General features: G+C 35.4%; 1 protein-coding gene across 1 annotated transcript in view; it reads right to left on the reverse strand.

The window, feature by feature from the left end:
• The window catches only part of LOC132714066 (uncharacterized), a 65,645-nt gene that overhangs the window by 9,199 nt on the left and 35,121 nt on the right, over positions 1 to 21,325 (reverse strand). Inside the window, exons 13-14 of the mRNA XM_060696800.1 lie at positions 19,305 to 19,417; positions 6,417 to 6,585 (exon numbers count right to left, since the gene is read on the reverse strand). Of these exons, the coding sequence (XP_060552783.1) occupies positions 6,417 to 6,585; positions 19,305 to 19,417 (282 nt within the window). The remainder of the gene's footprint in view (positions 1 to 6,416; positions 6,586 to 19,304; positions 19,418 to 21,325) is intronic.

The following is a 21,325-nucleotide window of genomic DNA, read 5'->3' on the forward strand; positions in this document are numbered from 1 at the left end:
AGAAGTTTTACTCCAGACAAGCATTTTTCTCTTCTTTTTAGTATGATCTTGACCTTTGACCTAGAGTCCTGTTTCATGTGTGCAATACTACATCCCATAATGATGAACATTTGTGCCTAGTAATACTAAGATCCCTCCATACATGTAATAGATATGCTTTGGATTTTAGTATATCTGGTACCCTTAACCTTGCAGATATTGACATGGATTTTTCTGGCATGATTGCGAACATTTTTCAAATAATTCCTCAATTTAAAACTACTCACTTATCTATTTTATATTTAAATCTGGCCTTTAAATATACTTTGGACAAAACCAAAGCTGTCTGAACACCAGTCATGGGTGATTCCATTATACCGTAAAATCCCGTTTTAATGCCCCCTGGGGGTGTAACATTTTTCAGTATAAAAAAAATTATCTCTCTTCAAATGATGTAAAAAACAAGAACATGTTTGTTAAACACAAATGCCCCCGGCTCAGATTCTTGTCAGTAGCAATATTTCAAAAAATGTTTACCCATTCACTCAATTATGGACAGAAAAATTGCCAAAAAATTGTAAACAAGTTATATAGCTTGACAAAGTCATGGCATTTTGTAATTGTGAAAAATATAAGTTGCTCTGACTTGTGAAGTTGAAAAATATTCAACTTCATGCAAGTTATCTTCCTACCAAATATGAAATACATCATTCTGTCTTTAACCTTTTACCCCATGAGCATATTGCGAAAAATGGCCGTTTTCATTGAAAAGCCTCCTGTAACAAGTTCAAACTGCTATGAAACTATGAAAAATGCTTTAATACTAATGAAACTTGGCACAAATGTTGACTACACCATAGCCTCTGTAACAGCATGCTCAATGGTAAATTTCCTGTTACCATGGCAACGGGGGGACGTCTCAAAATTGCCAAAAAATCACTGTTTTGCATTGTTTTTTTCCATCAAAACTGATTTCAAAGTGCTGCAACTTCTCAATAAATTGACATAGAGTAAAAGCCTTTTCAGCGTAGGTTACTTGTTACCCTAAGATCAACCTGAGGCCATTTTTAGCCTGTCACATGTCCAAAATTTTCTTGGCGATGAGGGGGACTCCGCCCCCCTTCAAACCATCCAAACAGAAGGGGGCACATCCCCCTTCTGGCAACCACCTGATGTAATATTTGGATGGGGGACGGCGCCGAAAAAGTGGTCACTTTTTTTGAACAACATTTTCAAACGAAAAACAGTGTTTGGGACCTAAATAGGGCATTATTTCACTGTTTTAGGCCTCAAAAAGGGGGGGGGAAAGCTGTCGAAACACGCTTATATAAGGTAAAAGGTTAAATAAAGGCTGTATGGGCAAAAGTGTAAAAATCTATTTTGAGCACTTGTGACCCTGACCAAACTGACCCCTAACTCTATCCAAAAGAAGAATACCATGTAAGTCATCTTCCTACCAAAAATGAAATAAATATGTCAATAAATAAAGGCTGTATGGGCAAAAGTGTAAAAATCTATTTTTAGCACTGGTGACCTTGACCCAACTGACCTCTTACTCCTCCAAAAGAAGAATACCATGTAAGTTATCTTCCTCCCAAATATGAAATACATCTGTCAATAAAGGCTGTATGGGCAAAAGTGTAAAAATCTATTTTTAGCACTGGTGACCTTGACCCAACTGACCTCTTACTCCATCCAAAGGAAGAATACCATGCAAGTTATACACCTGTAAAAATGTAAAAATCTATTTTTAACATTGGTGACCTTGACATTGGTAACATTGACCTTGACCCAAATGACCCCTTACTACACCCAAAGAAGGAGGACCTCCCTCGGCATGTTTGTATTAAACTAAGACATCAACTAAGAAATAAAGGCTGTATGAGCAAAAATGTTTATATTTCTTTTTTAAACCAATGACCTTGACCTTGACCTTAGAGATCGCTTAATCCAAAAACAAGAACTGTCGGAGGACAGTATTGGCTCAACTATTCAAAAATTGTCACAAGGGTGTTTTATTGAGTGTAATAATGCTACCTATGAATTCATAAAATTGACCAAAAAGGTACAAAGGCTTGTTATTAAGATGTTTTATCAAGTAAATCACTGCTTTATTATTATGAATGCATAAAAATGTCCCAAAAAAGGCACACACTCTTCAGCTTAGTTATGGAGATAACAGCTTACAAGCAAAACTTTTTACCATGAATTTCTAAGCTTTAAAAAAGGGTCGTGAAAAATCAGCCTAAATGCAAGATAGAATTATGGATCTTGGTCAGTGACCTACAATTATGATTCTAATGCATTATGTGAAGTTTTAAATAAAGTATCCTACTTTAATAGTTATTGGATATGTAAAACTTGCATGTAAACATTAACAAGAGACTAAGTTAGGAAAAGGGAGATGAATCAGCCTAAATGGTAAGTAGAGTTATGGAACTTGGTCAGCTGATATACAATTTATGACTTCCAATTATGACCCCAAGTACATGTGTAAAGTTTCAAATAAATATCTTGAAGACCTTTAACCTTTAACCAAAATTTCTAAGTTTTCCAAAGGGGCAAATAATTCTGCAAATATTGCAGGCCCAGAGTTATGCAATTTTGCAAACTGATTACATTGTTACTATAAAAAAGTAATGTAAATTTCAATTGAATATCTCAAGCAATAATTGAGATATTTGATTTTACAAAAAAACTTTTAAAAAAAATTTCTAAGTTAAAAGGGGCATAATTTCTGTAAATATTATAGGCAGAGTTTAATGTAAACTTGTCAATCTGATGTACAATTGTTACTATAAATAAGTTTTGTAAGTTTCAATTGAATATCTCAAGCAATAATTGAGATATTTGACTTTACAAAAAACTTTAACCAAAATTCTAAGTTAAAAAGGGGCATAATTCTGTAAATATTGTAGGCAAAGTTATCCAACTTGTCAATCTGATGTACATTGTTACTATAAACAAGAGCTGTCGGTAGGACAGCAACGCTCGACTATTCTTAGTGCTTGATAGTAAAAAAAAATCCTTGATACAATTACCTCCTCCTGTTTACAGGTTGGGGTAATGATGGTGTACAAGTGTGCAAAGTTTTCAAAGCCATATGTCAATGGACTTTTGAAAATATTTGAACTATTACAAAAACTTTTTTAAAGTAAATTCTAAGTCGAAAAAAGGGGCATAATTCTGTCAAAATGCTTGATACAGTTACCTCCTCCTGTTTATAGGTTGGGATAATGGATGGTGAACAAGTGTGCAATGTTTTTCAAAGCCATTATGTCAATGGACTTTTGAAAATATTTTTGAACTATTACAAAAACTTTACCGTAAATTCTAAGTCGAAAAAGGGGCATAATTCTGTCAAAATGCTTGATACAGTTTACCTCCTCCTGTCTTACAGGTTTTGGGTCATGATGGTGAACAAGTGTGCCAAGTTTCAAAGCCATATGTCAATGGACTTTGAAAATATTTGAACTATTACAAAAACTTTAACATAAGTGGTTACGCCGACACGGACACCAACGCCGACGCTGACGCTTGGGTGACTACAATAGCTCTACTTATTCTTATCGAATAGTCGAGCTAATAAGTATTGTAAGTTTCAATTGAATACCTCAAGCAATAATTGAGATATTTGACTTTACAAAAAACTTAAACCAAAATTTCTAAGTTAAAAAGGGGCATAATTCTGTGAATATTGTAGGCAGAGTTATCCAATTTGTCAATCTGATGAACATTGTTACTATAAATAAGTATTGTAAGTTTCAATTGAATATCTCAAGCAATAATTGAGATATTTGAATTTACAAAAAAACTTTAACCAACGCAGACACCAAAGTGGACGCTGACCCTCACGCCGGGGCGACTACAATAGCTCTCATATTCTTCGAATAGTTGAGCTAAAAATTAGAGGACCATCAAAGGTATCCACCTACTAAATATGAAAGATATCATTAAAGAAATTAAGCAATTAGGATAAATTTAAGATAAATTCAACTTGCCAAAATAGGTTAACCAGACAAGGCCCTATTTTCAGAGTGAAAAAAGGGAAATAACTGGGAAATATGGATGACACAGTTATATAACTTGGCAATATCATGTACTTTGTATTGATAAGTAAGTGTGGAAATTATAAAGCCATTAGTATAGATAGAACTTAAGATATTTCCAACATGCCGTTTTAGGTTAACCATTATTCATTTTCTAAGTGCTGAAAAGGGCAATAACTTGGTAAATATGAAAGTTAGAGTTATGTAACTTGCCCAGATCATGGACTTTGTATTGATAAGTGAGTGTGTAAACTTAGAAGCCATTGGTACAGGTAGAACTTAAGAAAAATCCAACTTGCCGTTCTAGGCTAACTTCGTACGGACAGACGGACGTTCTTACCTGAGCTACATTATGGGGTTTTCTTTTGTTATTTCTTTTGTTCTTTTTAACCCCACAATGCAGAAAATAACCCCACAAGAAAAACGGAATGAATGACATCAAAGACATCTATTGTTATGAAAACAATAGACCAAACACCATAATGTAGCTCTGGTTTGTACGGACGGACGGACGGTTCAATTACTATATGCCCGGGGGCATAAAAAATTCACACAAGTCCTGTGTGAAAACATCATCATCCTGTCAACCCATGACACCTTTTATCTTCACCGAGAGCTCTCTCGATTTTTCATCCATACAGCTGCAGTGGACATCTTTTATCTTGCCGACAATCTGACGTCATCAATGCTTTTTGCCTTATTTACAATGTGTCAACACGCCCTACTTCTAGATCTGTGTATTTGTCCATGCTAGAGGGCAATGCTCTTTCAATGCTAAAATTAATTAACCAATCATGCAGCATTACACATTATCAGTTTTTGTACTGAACTGTCACCTTGTGTAAAACTAAAGTGTCATTCTTTCTCAGTCTCTCATTATGGATATGAAAAATAAAACGCATAAAACGTATAATGTAAACTTTTAATTTAATAGTCATACAGTTTGCAGAGGCACACAGCAAATATAAAGCTGCAAAGCTTTTCTGGTTGACAGAAAAATGGGTTCGAGAATGGTGCCAAAAGAAGGACAGTTTGAACATCTTAAGCAAAACACGCAAACAGGCTCCGGGGGCAGGAAGGCCAGTGTGGTTTGCAGATATTGAAGAAAAACTGATCAAGTGGTTTACCGATTGTCGTGAGGCAGGGGTGCGAGTTACAGGCAAGTCCCTCAAATATGAAGCACTAAGACTGCATAAGGAGAGTGGTACTCAAAGTTTCAAAGCATCGTGTGGTTGGTTCACACGTTTTAAACGCCATCATTACATATCATTTCGCCGTACTACACACATCTTTCAAACAAGAGGGCCATGATGGCCCTGAAGTCGCTCACCTGTATATAGGCCCCCGGAGCGGGGCCAGTTTAAACCCCAGGGCTTTTATTTGAACAAACTTGGTAGACACCCATAAGAAAATGTTTCATGCTAAACATCTAAGCTGTAGCTCATTGGGTTTTTTAAAAGAAGATTTTTTAAGTTTTTACTATACACATATAGTTAAAAACAATGACACCCCTGGGGCGGGGCCAGCTATGACCCAAGGGCTTTTATTTGAATAAACTTTGTAGACACTTACTAGAACATGTTACATGCTTAATATCTAAACTCTAGCTATTTGGGTTTTTTTCAAAGAAGATTTTTAAGTTTTTGCTATACACATATAAGGAAAATCAATGACCCCCGGGGTAGGGCCAATTTTGACCGCAGGGCTTTTATCTGAACAAACTTTGTAGACACTCACTAGAAGATGTTTCATGCTTAATATCTAAGCTCTAGCTATTAAGGTTTTTTCAAAGAAGATTTTTTAAGTTTTTGCTTTACACATATAAGGAAAATCAATGACCCCCGGGGCGGGGCCAATTTTGACCCCAGGGCTTTTATTTGAACAAACTTGGTAGACACCCATTAGAACATGTTTCATGCTAAATATCTTAGCTCTAGCTCTTTGGGTTCTTTAAAAGAAGATTTTTTAAGTTTTTACTATATGCATAAAGGGAAACATCAATGACCCCCTGGGGCGGGGCCAATTTTGACCCCAGGGCTTTTATTTGAACAGTCTTAGTAGACACTCACTAGAAGATGTTTCATGCCAAATATCTAAGCTCTAGCTCTTTGGGTTTTTTCAAAGAAGATTTTAAGTTTTTTCAGGGTTCTGACGGAATGGAATTCTTTGAACAACATTGTTAAGGCTTCACACAAGGAACATCCCTGTGAAGTTTCATTATGATCTGCCTTATGGTTTCAGAGGAGATGTCGTTTGAAAAGTGTGAACGGACAACGGACGACGTACGACGGACGAAGAGTGATCCTAATAGCTCACCCTGAGCATATGCTCAGGTGAGCTAAAAACTAGAGTATAAAATACTGATAAATATGTTCATGTAATGTATACCTCAAATGTTCTTTCTATTTCAACGATGCATTCTGTAGGCCTTGTTGTTGTATGATGATCTTTGTCGCATTTACTACCTGCCACATTCTCTCCTGGAGATGTATTTTGAGTGGAAATTGAATGATTACATGATGGATTTAAGGATAGTGAGACAGTATTCTCTGGTGATCTGAAAATAAATACTTTAACCTTTCTCAACAGTTTCTTTTCAGACTGACTCTACCAATTTCAACAATCTTTTAAAAAATTAATGTATATTATAATTTTCATACATGAGTTTAATATATCAAACTTTAATATAGTAATGGCAGTTGAGTTGAGAGGGAAGCAGCCAAACAGTTGGCTCATAAACAAGAGCTGTCAGAGGACAACCACACTCGACAATTTGAGTTGTCACACATTGAGTATAAAAATGCTTACCTATATGAATGCATAAAATTGTCCACAACTGGAAGAAAGTCTTGTTATCAAGATGTTTTATCGAGTAAATCACTGCTTGATTATTATAAATGCATAAAATTGTCACAAAAAAATTCAAAGTCTAAAAATGAACAAAGGAAAATAACTCCAAAATTAGAGAAGGGAGGGTTACTGTTTTTTTTTCTGCACTGCACTTCTACTCAGTGAAATGTGTGAACCTATAAACTCTTATTGTGATAAAATGAAACTTCAAAATGTTAATGTGACCTTGACCTTTGAGGTAGGGACGTAATTCTTGGAAGCGAACATTGTCTTGATGTAGTAGACATTTTTGCAAAGTTATTTTAAAATCATTCAATGCTGGATAAAGTTACAGTCATGACACGAAGGTGTGTCACATTTTACTCTTATTGTGATAATGTGAAACTTCAAAATGATAGTTGGATGTATGGACGTGGTTCTTGGATGCGACACATTGTCTTGATGTGGTACACATTTGTGCCAAGTAATATTTCAAAATCCCTCAATGTATGACAAAGTTACAGTCCAGACTTGAATGAAGTGGGGACGGACAGACAGACGGATGTTCTAATGTGACAGTAATAATGTGGCTACTCTATTGTTCTCTCTATTGCGTTTTTTAGCCACACAAAAGAAATTGGCCACATAAAAGCATTACAGAATGAATGACATCAAAGAGAAAGAACAGTTACCTATTGTCCCTCTAGCCACATTATTAGTGTCCTGTGAGAACAGACGGACAGCGTACGATGCGAATGCCTCCCTTTTGGGGCATAAAAATATTTTAATGCACCAAAACTTAAATCTGAAATCTGAACGCGGATGCCGGGGCGAGTAGGACAGCTCACCATATACTTTGTAAAGTAGGGCTAAAAATGTGGCAAAAAAGAGTTACGGTTCTTTGGCACTGCACTCTTAACTAAATGCCCCCTACCACTCCAACAAGGGGCATAGCATGAAATAGTTGCACACTTGGTTCATGCGAGAAAATTGGTTGCAAACTTGACAAAATGGCTACAGAGTCATGAATGTTTACAACACCTGCACATATTTTCTACAGGTAAGTGGGTTTGTATGTTATTTTTAAAAAAATATGCCTATTCCTTCAAACAATGTTTATGAAACACTCGGTTTAAGGTATCAGCTTACATGCTTCTGATTTGATGAAGTTATTGAAGATATAAAATGGTCATGTACATATTTTGCAATTTAACAAGTGACAATACTGGTCAAATTTTCTATTCATATATTCACATTTTTAAATTTTGAAGTTCACCAAACAAGACAAAATATGTTTCCGCTGATACTGTGTAAATGCTTGAATTTGCATGTTCCAAATTAAATTTCAATACAAAAAATATCTTGTTAAAGTACATTTTGGTTGCAAAGTTCTACTTCAAGCATTTCTGGTTGCAAACTTATGCATCAGTATTATTGCTTATAATTTTGAGGATTATAGAACTATTTTTTATAGGAATAATTATTCGTAAAAGTACCAATAATAATCAAATACAAAACGGTAATCGAAGTATTTAAAATTTGTAGATTCTGGTTGGAATTTGAAGAAAGTTCCATGAAATGTTAAAAGTACATTTTGTGTCACTTAATTTTATCTAATTTGAATATAAAGTTACAAGATTTGACAAGATTTAAGAAAAGTAGTTCTGAAAATTGTTACTTCTTGGAAAATAAAAATAAACAAGAGCCATGTTAACATGGCCATTACCCGCCGAATTTGTTTGCTCATTGGAAGAATTTATCATGCAACTGCTATGGTAACTGCCCGATAACACTTGCCTGATAATTATTTTTGATATCAGGTCATTAACCTGATATCAAAAATAAGCCCCGCCCATTTTAAATGACTTTTTCCAATTGCTTATATTCTCATTTTCATCAGCATGTGAATTCTACAATGTAATCTCATACCCTTACAAGTCTTTGATCAAGATGCGATATTTATTTATTTATTATTTTGATTTCAAATAGCAATTACTTAAGCACCAACTAAATGAAGTGACATCATAATTTATATTGCAAATGACATCATCGTCGATGTTCATGTCATACTAGACATGTAATCATAACAAACAGGCTAGATGATTTTCTTTGAGAATTTGTAAATGTTTACTTTATTCCGCTGGATTATTATTTAATAAATGAACACATTGTTTCGTTTAAAAAAATAAAACGCATATTTGTGTAGCTTGTGTTTGATTGCCGATTTGACTTTTGAAGTTTTGTTTGATTGAAATTATTGTGAAATTTTGAATTTGACAATTCAAGACAAAAAGTGCAGTAAAGTTTATGTGATTCTTAGGAATTTTAGAATGATTTTTAAAGGTAAGAATTTTATCTTGTTACATTCTGTTGTGTTTTTTATCACAGGAAATAATCTCGAGTCGAAAGAAAAATTGCCGCCATTTACAAATTCTAAGTTTCAGGGGCTGGGGAATTTGTTTTCAATAATTATTTCTTTTAACAACAAGAGCGATCAGTGATCACATGTGGTGCCTCATGATGGCCAATTTCATGTTGGGACAAGTTTTGTGACAGACAGAGAAGTGATCGGAGTAGTGGCGACATAAATTCCTGTAAAGTTAGGATGAAATTGCCCCAGTAGTTTATGAGGAGTAGTGGGGACAAGTTTTGTGACAGACGGACAGACAGACAGTGCACAACTAGACTTTGTACTGATCATGCCTGTAAAGTTTGGATAAAATTGCACCAGTAGTTTATGAGGAGTAGTCCGGACAAGCTTTTGTGTATCGGGCAACACACAGAAAAAAAAACCTTTTTATCAAAGGGCCATAACTCTGCAAAAAATCATTCAACCGGAAAACCTGTGCAATATGCGCAAGGACCTGAGCTACAGATCAATCCTGTAAATTTTCATTGAAATTGCACTAGTGGTATAAGAGAAGTAGTTAGGACAAACTTTAAAAATAAAAATTATTAAAGGGCCATTATACTCTAACAAAAATCATTGAACCCAAAAATGCTGACAATATGCACAACTAGACTTGGTACTGATCATTCCTGTAAAGTTTGGATGAAAATGCACTTGTTGTTTATGAGGAGTAGTCCGGACAAGTTTTGTGACGGACGGACAGACAGACGACGGAGAAGTAATCCGTAGAGGCGACACAAAATGCCCCTTTCTACGAAATTCGCTATTAAACAGTAGATTATTTTGTAATTTTGACAGTTTTTATGTGTTACATGATAAATAGAAAAACATGCTACTGTCTTTTGATATCAATTTTATCATGCTCGGCTGATATGGACAGAAAGGGCTGGGCAAGCCTAGCCTGATAAAATTGATATCAAAAGACAGTAGCATGTTATTCTCTATATATATATATATAAATGTAGTGGAGCAGAATAATTTAATATTAAGACGTCTTTTGATAATGAAAACTAATGCCGAAGTCAGATAACAGAAACCTATTTGACTACTGATGGCTGAAAAAAACAAAGGGCAATAACTGAAAAATAATGCAGGGTAGGCTATCATTCTTGTGTAATGACATTTATCCACCTATGAAGTTTCAAGTTGATACCTCTAACACTTTTTAAGACAAGAATTTGTAACAGAGTTACCAACGTCCTCGCCCCGGGAGTTTTACATGAAGCATAAAATTGTGCTATTTCAAAAGATTGAGGTATGGATCTCAGGACATTCAGTCCAAAATTATGATCAATGCTAGATCTGCAAATGTAACAATAAATTTGTTAAAAAAATAAAACGGAACACAGAATTTAAAAATCTATCATGTAAAGCGTTGACCTCTAAGTGTGACCTTGACCTTGGAGGTAGGGGAGCAGGTGTTGTGCATGACATAACGTCTTATTATTGAGACTATTTGTGCCAAGTATTTTCAAAATCCCTTGAACTATGAAGAAGTTATAGATTGGACACAAAATATACCCTATAACAGACTATGTAAATCTTTGACCTCTAAGTGTGACCTTAACCTTGGAGGTAGGGACACAGATGTTACGCATGACATATCATCTAATCATTGTGACTATTTGTGCCAAGTATTTTCAAAATCCCTTAATCTATGAAGAAGTAATGGACAGGACAAAAAATATACCAAATAACAGACTCTGTTAACCTTTGACCTCAAGGTGTGACCTTGACCTTAAGAGGTAGGGGTGCAGGTGTTGTACCTGACATATCGGCTTATTATTGTGACTATTTGTGCCAAGTTTTTTCAAAATCCCTTGAATTATGAAGAAGTTCTAGATTCGACACAAAATATACCCTATAACAGACTAAGTTAATTTTTGACCTCTAAGTGTGACCTTGACCTTGGAGGTAGGGATGCAGGTGTTGCGCATGACACATCCTCTTATTATAGTGACTATTTGTGCTAAGTATTTTCAAAATCCTTTGATCTATTGAAAAAAAGTTATAGAACTGACACAAAATATACCCTGTAACAGACTATGTAAGTATTTGACCTCCAAGTGTGACCTTGACCTTGGAGGTAGGTGACCGGTTTTTGCGCATGACACATCATCTGATTATTGTGAACAATTATGGCAAGTATTTACAAAATCCCTTCATAGATAAGAAAGTTATGGACCGGACACGACATATACCCTCAAATAGACAATGTTGACCTTGAATGAGCAAGTACGACCTTGACCCTGAAGGTTACGGGTCTGGTTGTTGCGCATGACAACATTGTCTTTATTATAACAAACATTTGTGCCAAGTTATCTCAAATTCCTTTGATAAATGACAAAGTTATGGACCGGACACGAAATATACCCTGTAACAGACTATGTTAATATTTGACCTCCAAGTGTGACCTTGACCTTGAAGGTAGGTGACTGGTTTTTGCGCAAGACACATCGTCTGATTATTGTGAACAATTATGGCAAGTATTTACAAAATCCCTTCATAGATAAGAAAGTTATGGACCGGACACGACATATACCCTCAAATAGACAATGTTAACCTTGAATGAGCAAGTACGACCTTGACCCTGAAGACACTGGTCTGGTTGTTGCGCATGACACATCGTCTTATTATAACAAACATTTGTGCAAAGTAATTTCAAATTCCTTTGATAAATGACAAAGTTATGGACGGGACACGAAATATACCCTGTAACAGACTATGTTAATATTTGACCCCCAAGTGTGGCCTTGACCTTGAAGGTAGGTGACTGGTTTTTGCGCATGACACATCGTCTTATTATTGTGAACAATTATGGCAAGTATTTACAAAATCCCTTCATAGATAAGAAAGTTATGGACCGGACACGACATATACCCTCAAATAGACAATGTTGACCTTGAATGAGCAATAGTGACCTTGACCCTGGAGGTAGGGGTCTGGTTGTTGCGCATGACACATTGTCTTATTATAATAAACATTTGTGCCAAGTTATTTCAAATTCCTTTCATAAATGACAAAGTTATGGACCGGACACGAAAGTGTGACGGACGGACGGACGGACGAGCCAACATTTGATTATTATGAGCTTCATTCCGTAGTTAAATAAAGAACATAAACTCATAAAATTCAAATTAAGAGCTATTTTTTTGCTTTTATGAGCTTATTTTGCTTATGGACGTTGGTCCAGGTGGTGTTTATGAGCTCATTTGCCTCATAAACATCAAATTTTGGTATGTCCGGACAGACGGACGGAGCCTATTTCTATATCCCCCTTTTTTCTTCGAAAAGGCGGGGGACAATAAGCTCTGGAAAAAAGTATGAAAAATAACACAGGGAATTAACTCAAAATATTATAAAGAGTAGAGTTATCATTCTTGCGCACAGCATTCCTCCTCAATAAGATAAATCCACCTATGACGTTTCCATGCTGACATCTCAAAGACTTTTTCAGTTATGCTCCACTCAGGTGAAAAATTAAGTATGAAGAATAACAAAGGACAATAACTCACAAATTATGAAGGTTGAGTTATCGTTCTTGTGCACTGCGCACCTACTGAGTGAGATCTATCCACCTGTTTCATGTTGATATCTCAAAGGCTTTTTTAGTTATGCTCTGGACGAAAATTAAGCATGAAAAATTACAAAGGGCAATAGCTGAAAAATAATGCAGGGTAACTTATCATTCTTGTGTGCTGAACACCTCCTCAATGAGATCTATCCACCTTTGAAGTTTCAAGTTGATACCTCTTACACTTTTTGAGATAAGCTCCCGACAAAAAGTATGAAAAATAACAAAGGGCAATAACTCAAAAATTATACAAGGAAGAGTTATCATTCTTGCCCATAGGATTCTACTTAATAAGATCTATCCACCTATGAAGTTTCATGTTGACATCTTAAAGACTTCGAGTTATGCTCCACTCAGGTGAAAAATTAAGTATAAAAAAATAAAGGGCAATTACTCAAAAATTATGAAGAGTAGAGTTATCATTCTTGTGCACTGCACACCTTCTGAGAGAGATCTATCCACCTATGAAGTTTCATGTTGATATCTCAAAGGCTTTTTGAATTATGCTCTGGACAAAAAATTAGTTTGAAAAATATCAAAGGGAAATAACTAAAAAATTATGCAGGGTAGAGTTATCATTCTTGTGTGCTGCACTCCTCCTCAATATGATCTATCCACTTATAAGTTTCAAGTTGACACCTCAAATAATTTTTGAGATATGCTCCGGACAAAAATGTGAGACGGAAGGATGGACAGACAGAAGACCGGAAGGACGGACAGAGGGAGACCATTTCTATATCCCCCGCCGCCTTTCAGCAGGGGATAGTAATGGGAAAAACAACTGTCAAGATTACTGCATTTGAATATCCGTCAAAGATAATTACTCATGTGCTAAAATATAATTGATAATGGCAAATTCTGTCTGTTTTAAATTTGTATTTTCAGTCTTCCCTCAAAAAATGACCCAAAACATTGTACATAAAGTTACAGGGTTATTTGTTTTGTATCGGTGCTAGATCAAGCGTTGGTAAATGTTGAATGAATAGCAAATGCATTGTTTTCAATTTCAAGTGACGCATAGCCCAGAATGAAAACAAGCAAAATTGTTGAGATTTTCACAAAGTAGCTTAATCTAAAGCTAATCCCAAATCTTCCAGCATAAAATGTCGTCCTAATAGACCACACCCCACCTAACTTTGTTTCACCTTTTGCGATGACAAGTTTTCAATGAAATCAAATACAAAAGTGTTATGATGTCCTTGTTACAGCATCATAGCATACACTTCAACCAAATATGCTCAGTACTTTCGTGCTTGCATTTAATTTATGTCTTTGTTACAAGCCATTATGTCACCTGTGGCACAAAAGCTCAACTGAATTGTATTAAAAATCTCGTATCTGGCTTAACTAATTGATTTTTGTTATAATTTTTAATTATAAGATAATATTATTTTCATCTTTTCGAGACAGTAATGGTATCAGTAACTTAAGATGTCTAATAAAAGCTTTTACTTGTATGATTTATATGCATGACACAAATATGAAGTGCCTGTGCACTGAAAAATTATATTATTAAAAAAAAAAAAAAGAGGAATTTCTGGGATGTAAACCCGCACCAGTATGATGTAAAGACTAGCGCACTACCACTACACTATAAAGCCTCATTGAAAATACTCATTGTGGTCAATAAGTATTACTGTATTATCCATACACACATGACTTATCTATCCTGAAGTGCAATGATCCATGTTATATTTACAACGGTTCCGAAATAAATAAACTTCAACAGTACATGATAACTAGAACTGTGTCCAAAGGACACGGATGCCCCCACTGACAACATATATATGGTATATAGTGAAAAAATCAACAAAGGGCCATAATTCTGTTAAATTTGGTAGCAGCAAAAATTCCTTCCTTTACTACCATCTACACATTAAGGTTGTTCATCCCTGGAAGTTTAAGCAAACTCTGCCATCTGGTTTAAGAGGAGTTGCGTTCACAAAATTTCTACATAGTATATAGTTAAAAAAATCAACAAAGGGCCATAATTCTATTAAATTTGGTCGCAGCAAAAATTCCTTCCTTTACTACCATCTACACATTAAGGTTGTTCATCCCTGGATGTTTAAGCAAAATCTGCCATCCAGTTTAAGAGGAGTTGCGTTCACAAGATTTCGGGACGTACGTACGACGGACAGACGTACGTACGGACGGAAGGAAGTGTGGACAGACAGAGGGACGGACAAGTGCAACGCTATATGCACCCCACTTTGTGGGGGCATAAAAATTCAGGTCAATATTAGAGGCTATAATGTGTCAAAGAGTACTATCTGGACATGCCAATTAGATGCAAATTGCCTTTTTTGTATTGATGGTTCCCACACTTTTGTTGAAATCAATCCAGCAGTTGCAAAGAAATAGCAATATTGCTCTATATGCATACTACATAACTAATCAAGGGCCATAACTCTGTGATAAAGGGTCAGACCGAAACAAGGCAACAATATGCCCATCACCTCTTGGTATTTATGGTTCCATTAAAGTTTCATTGAATTTCTGCCAGTAGTTGCAGAGAAATAGAACGGAAACAATTATTGCTCTAAATAAATACTTCATAACTAATCAAGACAATATGTGCAGCTCCTCTTGGTATTGATGGTTACCATAAAGTTTCATTGAATTCCTGCCAGCAGTTGTAGAGAAGTAGCGCAGAAGTGATTATTGCTCTTTTTGCACAATGAAGGGCCATAACTCTGTGTTGAAGAGTCTGACCAGAACAAGGCAATGATATGCGCATCTCCTCTTGGTATTGATGGTTCCCATATAGTTTTGTGAATTCCAACCAATAGTTGCAGAGAACTACCACAGAAACGAAATTCTGACTGATGGACAGAAAGACAGATGGAAGGACGGACAAGGCCAAAACATATTTTCCTCATGATTCCATCTACAGGGGGATAATAAACAAGAGCTGTCACAGGAGACAACGAAGCTCAACTAATAAAATACTGGACGCAGTAAGAAGATAAAACTATGAAAAATAATCAATTATGATATAAATATTTTCCTACTTATGACAAGAAGTTATAGTTGTAAACATAAATTCCAATTTCAAGGGGAAAAAAATCTGGAAATAGTCACACTAGAGTAATGGACCTTGTCACACAACATGTGTGTAATAATAAGAAATATATATTTAAAATAAAAAAATCTAAGTAAAAGGGGAGATAATTCTTGCAATATTGGTGCTAGAGTTATGAAGCTTGTCACTTGGTTAATGATAAGGAACATATATTTGAAGTAATAAGTTGATTCATTAAGAAATAAAGAAGTAGCAGTAAAAAATAATGTTTTTTAAGGAAAATTCTCAGTTCAAAGGGAGATACATGTATATCTGAAAATATTGGTGCTAGAGTTATGAACCTTGTCACATAAGATGTGGTTAATGATAAGGAACATATATTTGAAATATAAAGATGATTCCTTAAGAAATAAAGAAGTAACAGTAAAATTTAATATTTTTTAAGAAAAATTCTAAGTTCAAGGGGAGATAAATCTGAAAATATTGGTGCTAAAGTTATGAACCTTGTCACATAAGATACGGTTGATAATAAGGAACATTATAATATTTGAAGTTTGAAGTTGATATCTTAAGAAATCAAAAAGTTAAAGTAAAAAATATTTTACTGCACCAAAACTTTAATCTGAAATCTGGACGCGGACGCAGGGGCGAGTAGGACAGCTCTCCATATACTTCGTATAGTCAAGCTAAAAAGGAACTACTGACTAGCGGAAGGAACAAATATATATTTTTTGTGGACAAGATTTTTTATACTTCACAACAGCAGGTGTCACTTGCTGTGTGGCAAATGTAAACAAGAGGGCCATGATGGCCCTGAGGTCGCTCACCTGTATAAAGGCACCCGGAGCGGGGCCAGTTTAAACCCACGGGCTTTTATTTGAACAAACTTGGAAGACACCCATTAGAAGATATTTCACGATGTTAAGTTTTTACTACACACATATAATGAAAAACAACAATCTACCCCCCTCCTTCCATACCCCCCCCCCCCCTCTGGCAGGGCCAATTTTAACCCCAGGGCTTTTATTTGAACAAACTTGGTAGACACCCATAAGAAGATGTTTCATGCTAAACATCTAAGCTCTAGCTCATTGGGTTTTTTTTAAAAGAAGATTTTTTAAGTTTTTTCTATACACATATAGTTTAAACCAATGACACCCCTGGGGCGGGGCCAATTTTGACTCCAGGGCTTTTATTTGAACAAACTTTGTAGACACTCACTAGAAGATGTTTCATGCTTAATATCTAAACTCCAGCTATTTGGGTTTTTTCAAAGAAGATTTTTTAACTTTTTGCTATACACATATAAGGAAAATCAAGGACCCCCTGGCCGGGCCAATTTTGACCCCAGGGCTTTTATTTGAACAAACTTTGTAGACACCAATTAGAAGATGTTTCATGCTAAATATCTTAGCTGTAGCTCTTTGAGTTCTTTAAAAGAAGATTTTTTAAGTTTTTACTATATGCATATAGAGAAAATCAATGACCCCCTGGGGCGGGCCAATTTTTACCCCAGGGCTTTCATTTGAACAAACTTGGTAGACACTCATTAAGAGAAATTTCATGCTAAATATCTTAGCCCTAGCTCTTTGGGTTCTTTAAAAGAAGATATTTTAAGTTTTTACTATATGCATATAGGGAAAATCAAAGACCCCCTGGGGCGGGGCCAATTTTGACCCAAGGGCTTTTATTTGAACAAACTTGGTAGACACTCACTAGAAGATGTTTCATGCTAAAGATCTTAGCTCAAGCTCTTTGAGTTCTTTAAAAGAAGACTTTTTAAGTTTTTACTATATGCATATAGGGAAAATCAATGACCCCCTGGGGCAGGGCCAATTTTTACCCCAGGGCTTTTATTTGAACAAACTTTGTAGACACTCATTAGAAGATGTTTCATGCTAAATATCTTAGCCCCAGCTCTTTGGGTTCTTTAAAAGAAGATATTTTAAGTTTTTACTATATGCATATAGGGAAAATCAAAGACCCCCTGGGGCGGGGCCAATTTTGACCCCAGGGCTTTTATTTGAACAAACTTGGTAGACACTCATTAGAAGATGTTTCATGCCAAATATCTAAGCTCTAGCTCTTAGGGTTTTTTTAAAGAAGATATTTAAAGTTTTTTCTTTCGGTTGCCATGGCAACCAGAGTTCTGCATGGAATTAAATTCTTTGAACAATTTTTAAAGGTGACCACCAAATATTCCTGTGAAGTTTGGATGAAATTGGCTTAGTGGTTTATGAGGAGATGTCATTTAAAGTAAAAGTTTACGGACGGACGGACGACAGACGGACGCCGGACGAAAAGCGATCACAAAAGCTCACCCTGTCACTTTGTGACAGGTGAGCTAAAAAGTTGCCCCATATTTCACTTCATAGTTGTTATATATTTCTGGTCCTTTGGGACCATTGATTCCAGCATTTTAAGTGACGAATAGAGTACCGATTAAGCTGGTGGTAGGGGATGCGAGGGTTGTTGCACTTTTTCATTATCCATCATGTACAGACTCAATCAAACCAAATCTACAATTTTCATGTTATTAAAGCTTCTAAGGGATCACCCTTTCCAGTGTTTCATACATTTTTACTGTTTTTGCTAATTGCATCAGAAGCTCTTACTCATAATGCAGCAATGTCCTTCCCAATGCAATGTTCATGATGAAAGTTTTATTTATGATGGTTTCATTTCTAATTTATATTATTCTTCTTGCAACTTCAGTTAAGCTATTTTTATAACTTCCGATTATATTCCAAATTGCTTTTTCATTAATGAAGTGAGAAACATGCAGTTCAAAGAAATACGCAGGTGTATTATGGATGTGAAACAAGAAAATATAACAAAGATCAACAATAGAAAGCGACATTTAGAGAATGCAGCTCCCGATAAAATCCAGTCACACTGGACAATCACAAAGGCACTCAGGAGGACACCAAACAAAAGGCCATGAAGTGGTCATACCAATGAATGATAACAATTGACAGCTGAATAAAGAAACACTAAAAATGTCAAAGCTATATGAAAACATTTTTAAAAGAGAAAGAGAATTGTATAATATTGTCAAAGAAATATCTGTGAATAATAAATATGATCTTCGCTGAGCCCTTTTGCATTTTTATAGTTGACTCATAAATAATACGATTTAGTTTGCAACAAAAAATGCTTGAAGTACAAGTTTGCAACAAAAATGCGCTTGAAAAACATATTTTATTCCAGTAAAACTTTTTTTGGAACATGCAAATTTAAACTTTTACGCAGTATTGACAGAATCATATTTTGTCTTGTTTGGTGAACTTACAAACGTTAATAAATCAGCAAAAAATCCCTCCAGAATTATCACTAACATAAAGATGAGTTGTTATAGCCAGAAAATAACAATTAAGCATGTTTGAAAAATGGTTATTAGCCCTTATAAGTTGATTACAATAAAAATTTAACACTAACCTCATAAACATTGGTTGTTGTTGAACTTGTGGATGAGTAGATTGTTGTATTTGCTCTTGCTGTATTTGCTCCTGCTGTTGTTGTTGTTGAGATATATCAGGACTACTATCATTCTATGAAGGCAAATTGTTCTTGTTAAAATTAAGTTTACAGGTAATTTTATTCTATTTCAAATCAAATTTTGATACTATGTAAAATTCATCAATAAGCAGATGTAAGGTATAACAAGAGCAATCAGTAATCACATGTGTCGCCTCATGATGGCCAATTTCATGTTGGGACAAATGTTGTGACAGCCAGACTTGGGACAAATTTTGTGACAGACGGACAGACAGACGGACAGTGCACAACTAGACTTGGTACTGATCATTCCTGTAAAGTTTGGATAAAATTTCACCAGTAATTTATGAGGAGTAGTCCGCACAAGCTTTTGCGTATCTGGCAACACACAGAAAAAAACACCTTTTTATCAAAGGGCCATAACTCAGCCAAAAATCATTCAACCGGAAAACCCGTGCAATATGCGCAAGGACTTGAGCTACAGATCAATCCTGTAAAGTTTCATTGAAATTGCATTAGTGGTATAAGAGAAGTAGTCCGGACAAACTTTAAAATTAAAAATTATTAAAGGGCCATAACTCTGACAAAAATCATTGAACCTGAAATGCTGACAATATGCACAACTAGACTTGGTACTGATCATTCCTGTAAAGTTTGGATGAAATTGCACCAGTAGTTTATGAGGAGTAGTCCGGACAAGTTTTGTGACGGACGGATGGACAGACGGACAGACAGACAACGGAGAAGTGATCCCTATATGTCGCCACTACTCCGTAGAGGCAACACAAAAACAATTATTTCATTAAGAAATATCAAACATTATAGCTACCAACAATGAAAAGTGTAAACAAGCTTTTTGTTATGACAACATTTTATAATACATTTTTATACAAATTTACAGGTATATAAAAACAAGAGCTGTCCGTAAGACAGCGCGCTCGACTTTTTTATTGCTTGCCAATAAAAAAAGTTTTTGCAGTAAAAGGCAATACAAGAATCTCTGTATTTTTAAAGTGAACTAGTTGTTTGATACCCTTGAATATTACAGCAATGTTTATATGACATAATTTATGGTAAAGTGAACAAGTGGATAGGAATGAATTTTTTTAGATTTTTTAAGTTTTTTAGTGCTTGCCTATAATACAAAACATTGACAGTTAAGGGCCATAATTCAAATAAAATCTTTGACAGAATTACCTTCTCCTGGACATGTTTGGGAATCATGATTGTAAACAAGTATTCCAACTTTCAAATTAATATCTCAAACAGTTCAGTCAAAAAGTGGACTGGTACTAAAAACTTAACCAAGATTCTAAGTCGATAAAAGGCCTTAATTTTTAAAACAAATCCTTGACAGAGTTACCTTCTCTTGCGTACAGATGGGGGTAATGATGTGAAATAGCATTAAAAGTTTCAAAGCAATATCTCAAAGGGTTAAGGCAATAAGTGGATTTTACCCATATTCAATGTATTTTCTAAGTCAAAAAGGGGCATAATTCTGTCAAAAACCTTGACAGAGTTATGTCCTCTTGTCTGTTGATGAAGGTCGTGATGGTAAACAAGTATGGTCAGTTTCAAAGCAATACCTCCAATGGTTTTGAAATAAAGTGAGGTGGTACAAAAAACTTAACCAAGCTCAATACACTTTCTAAGTCAAAAAAGGGCCATAATTCTGTCAAAAACCTTGACAGAGTTATGTACTCTTGTCTGTAGATGGAGGTTATGATGGTGAACAAGTATGGTAAGTTTCAAAGCCATACTTGTAATACTTCTGAAATAAAGTGGGGTGGTACGAAAAACTTAACCAAGGTGTGACGCCAACGCTAACGCCGACGCCGACGCCGGGGCGAGTAGGATAGCTCCCCTTTTCATAGAAAAGTCGAGCTAATTATTGTTTATTGTTACATGAACCATATGTTTTGACCCCTTAAAATCACATTCATTGCTCATCAAGAGAGAGC

The sequence above is a fragment of the Ruditapes philippinarum genome, unplaced genomic scaffold (assembly GCF_026571515.1).
Source record: "Ruditapes philippinarum isolate M1 unplaced genomic scaffold, ASM2657151v2 ctg1150_1_1_1_1, whole genome shotgun sequence".
Lineage (NCBI taxonomy): Eukaryota > Metazoa > Mollusca > Bivalvia > Venerida > Veneridae > Ruditapes > Ruditapes philippinarum.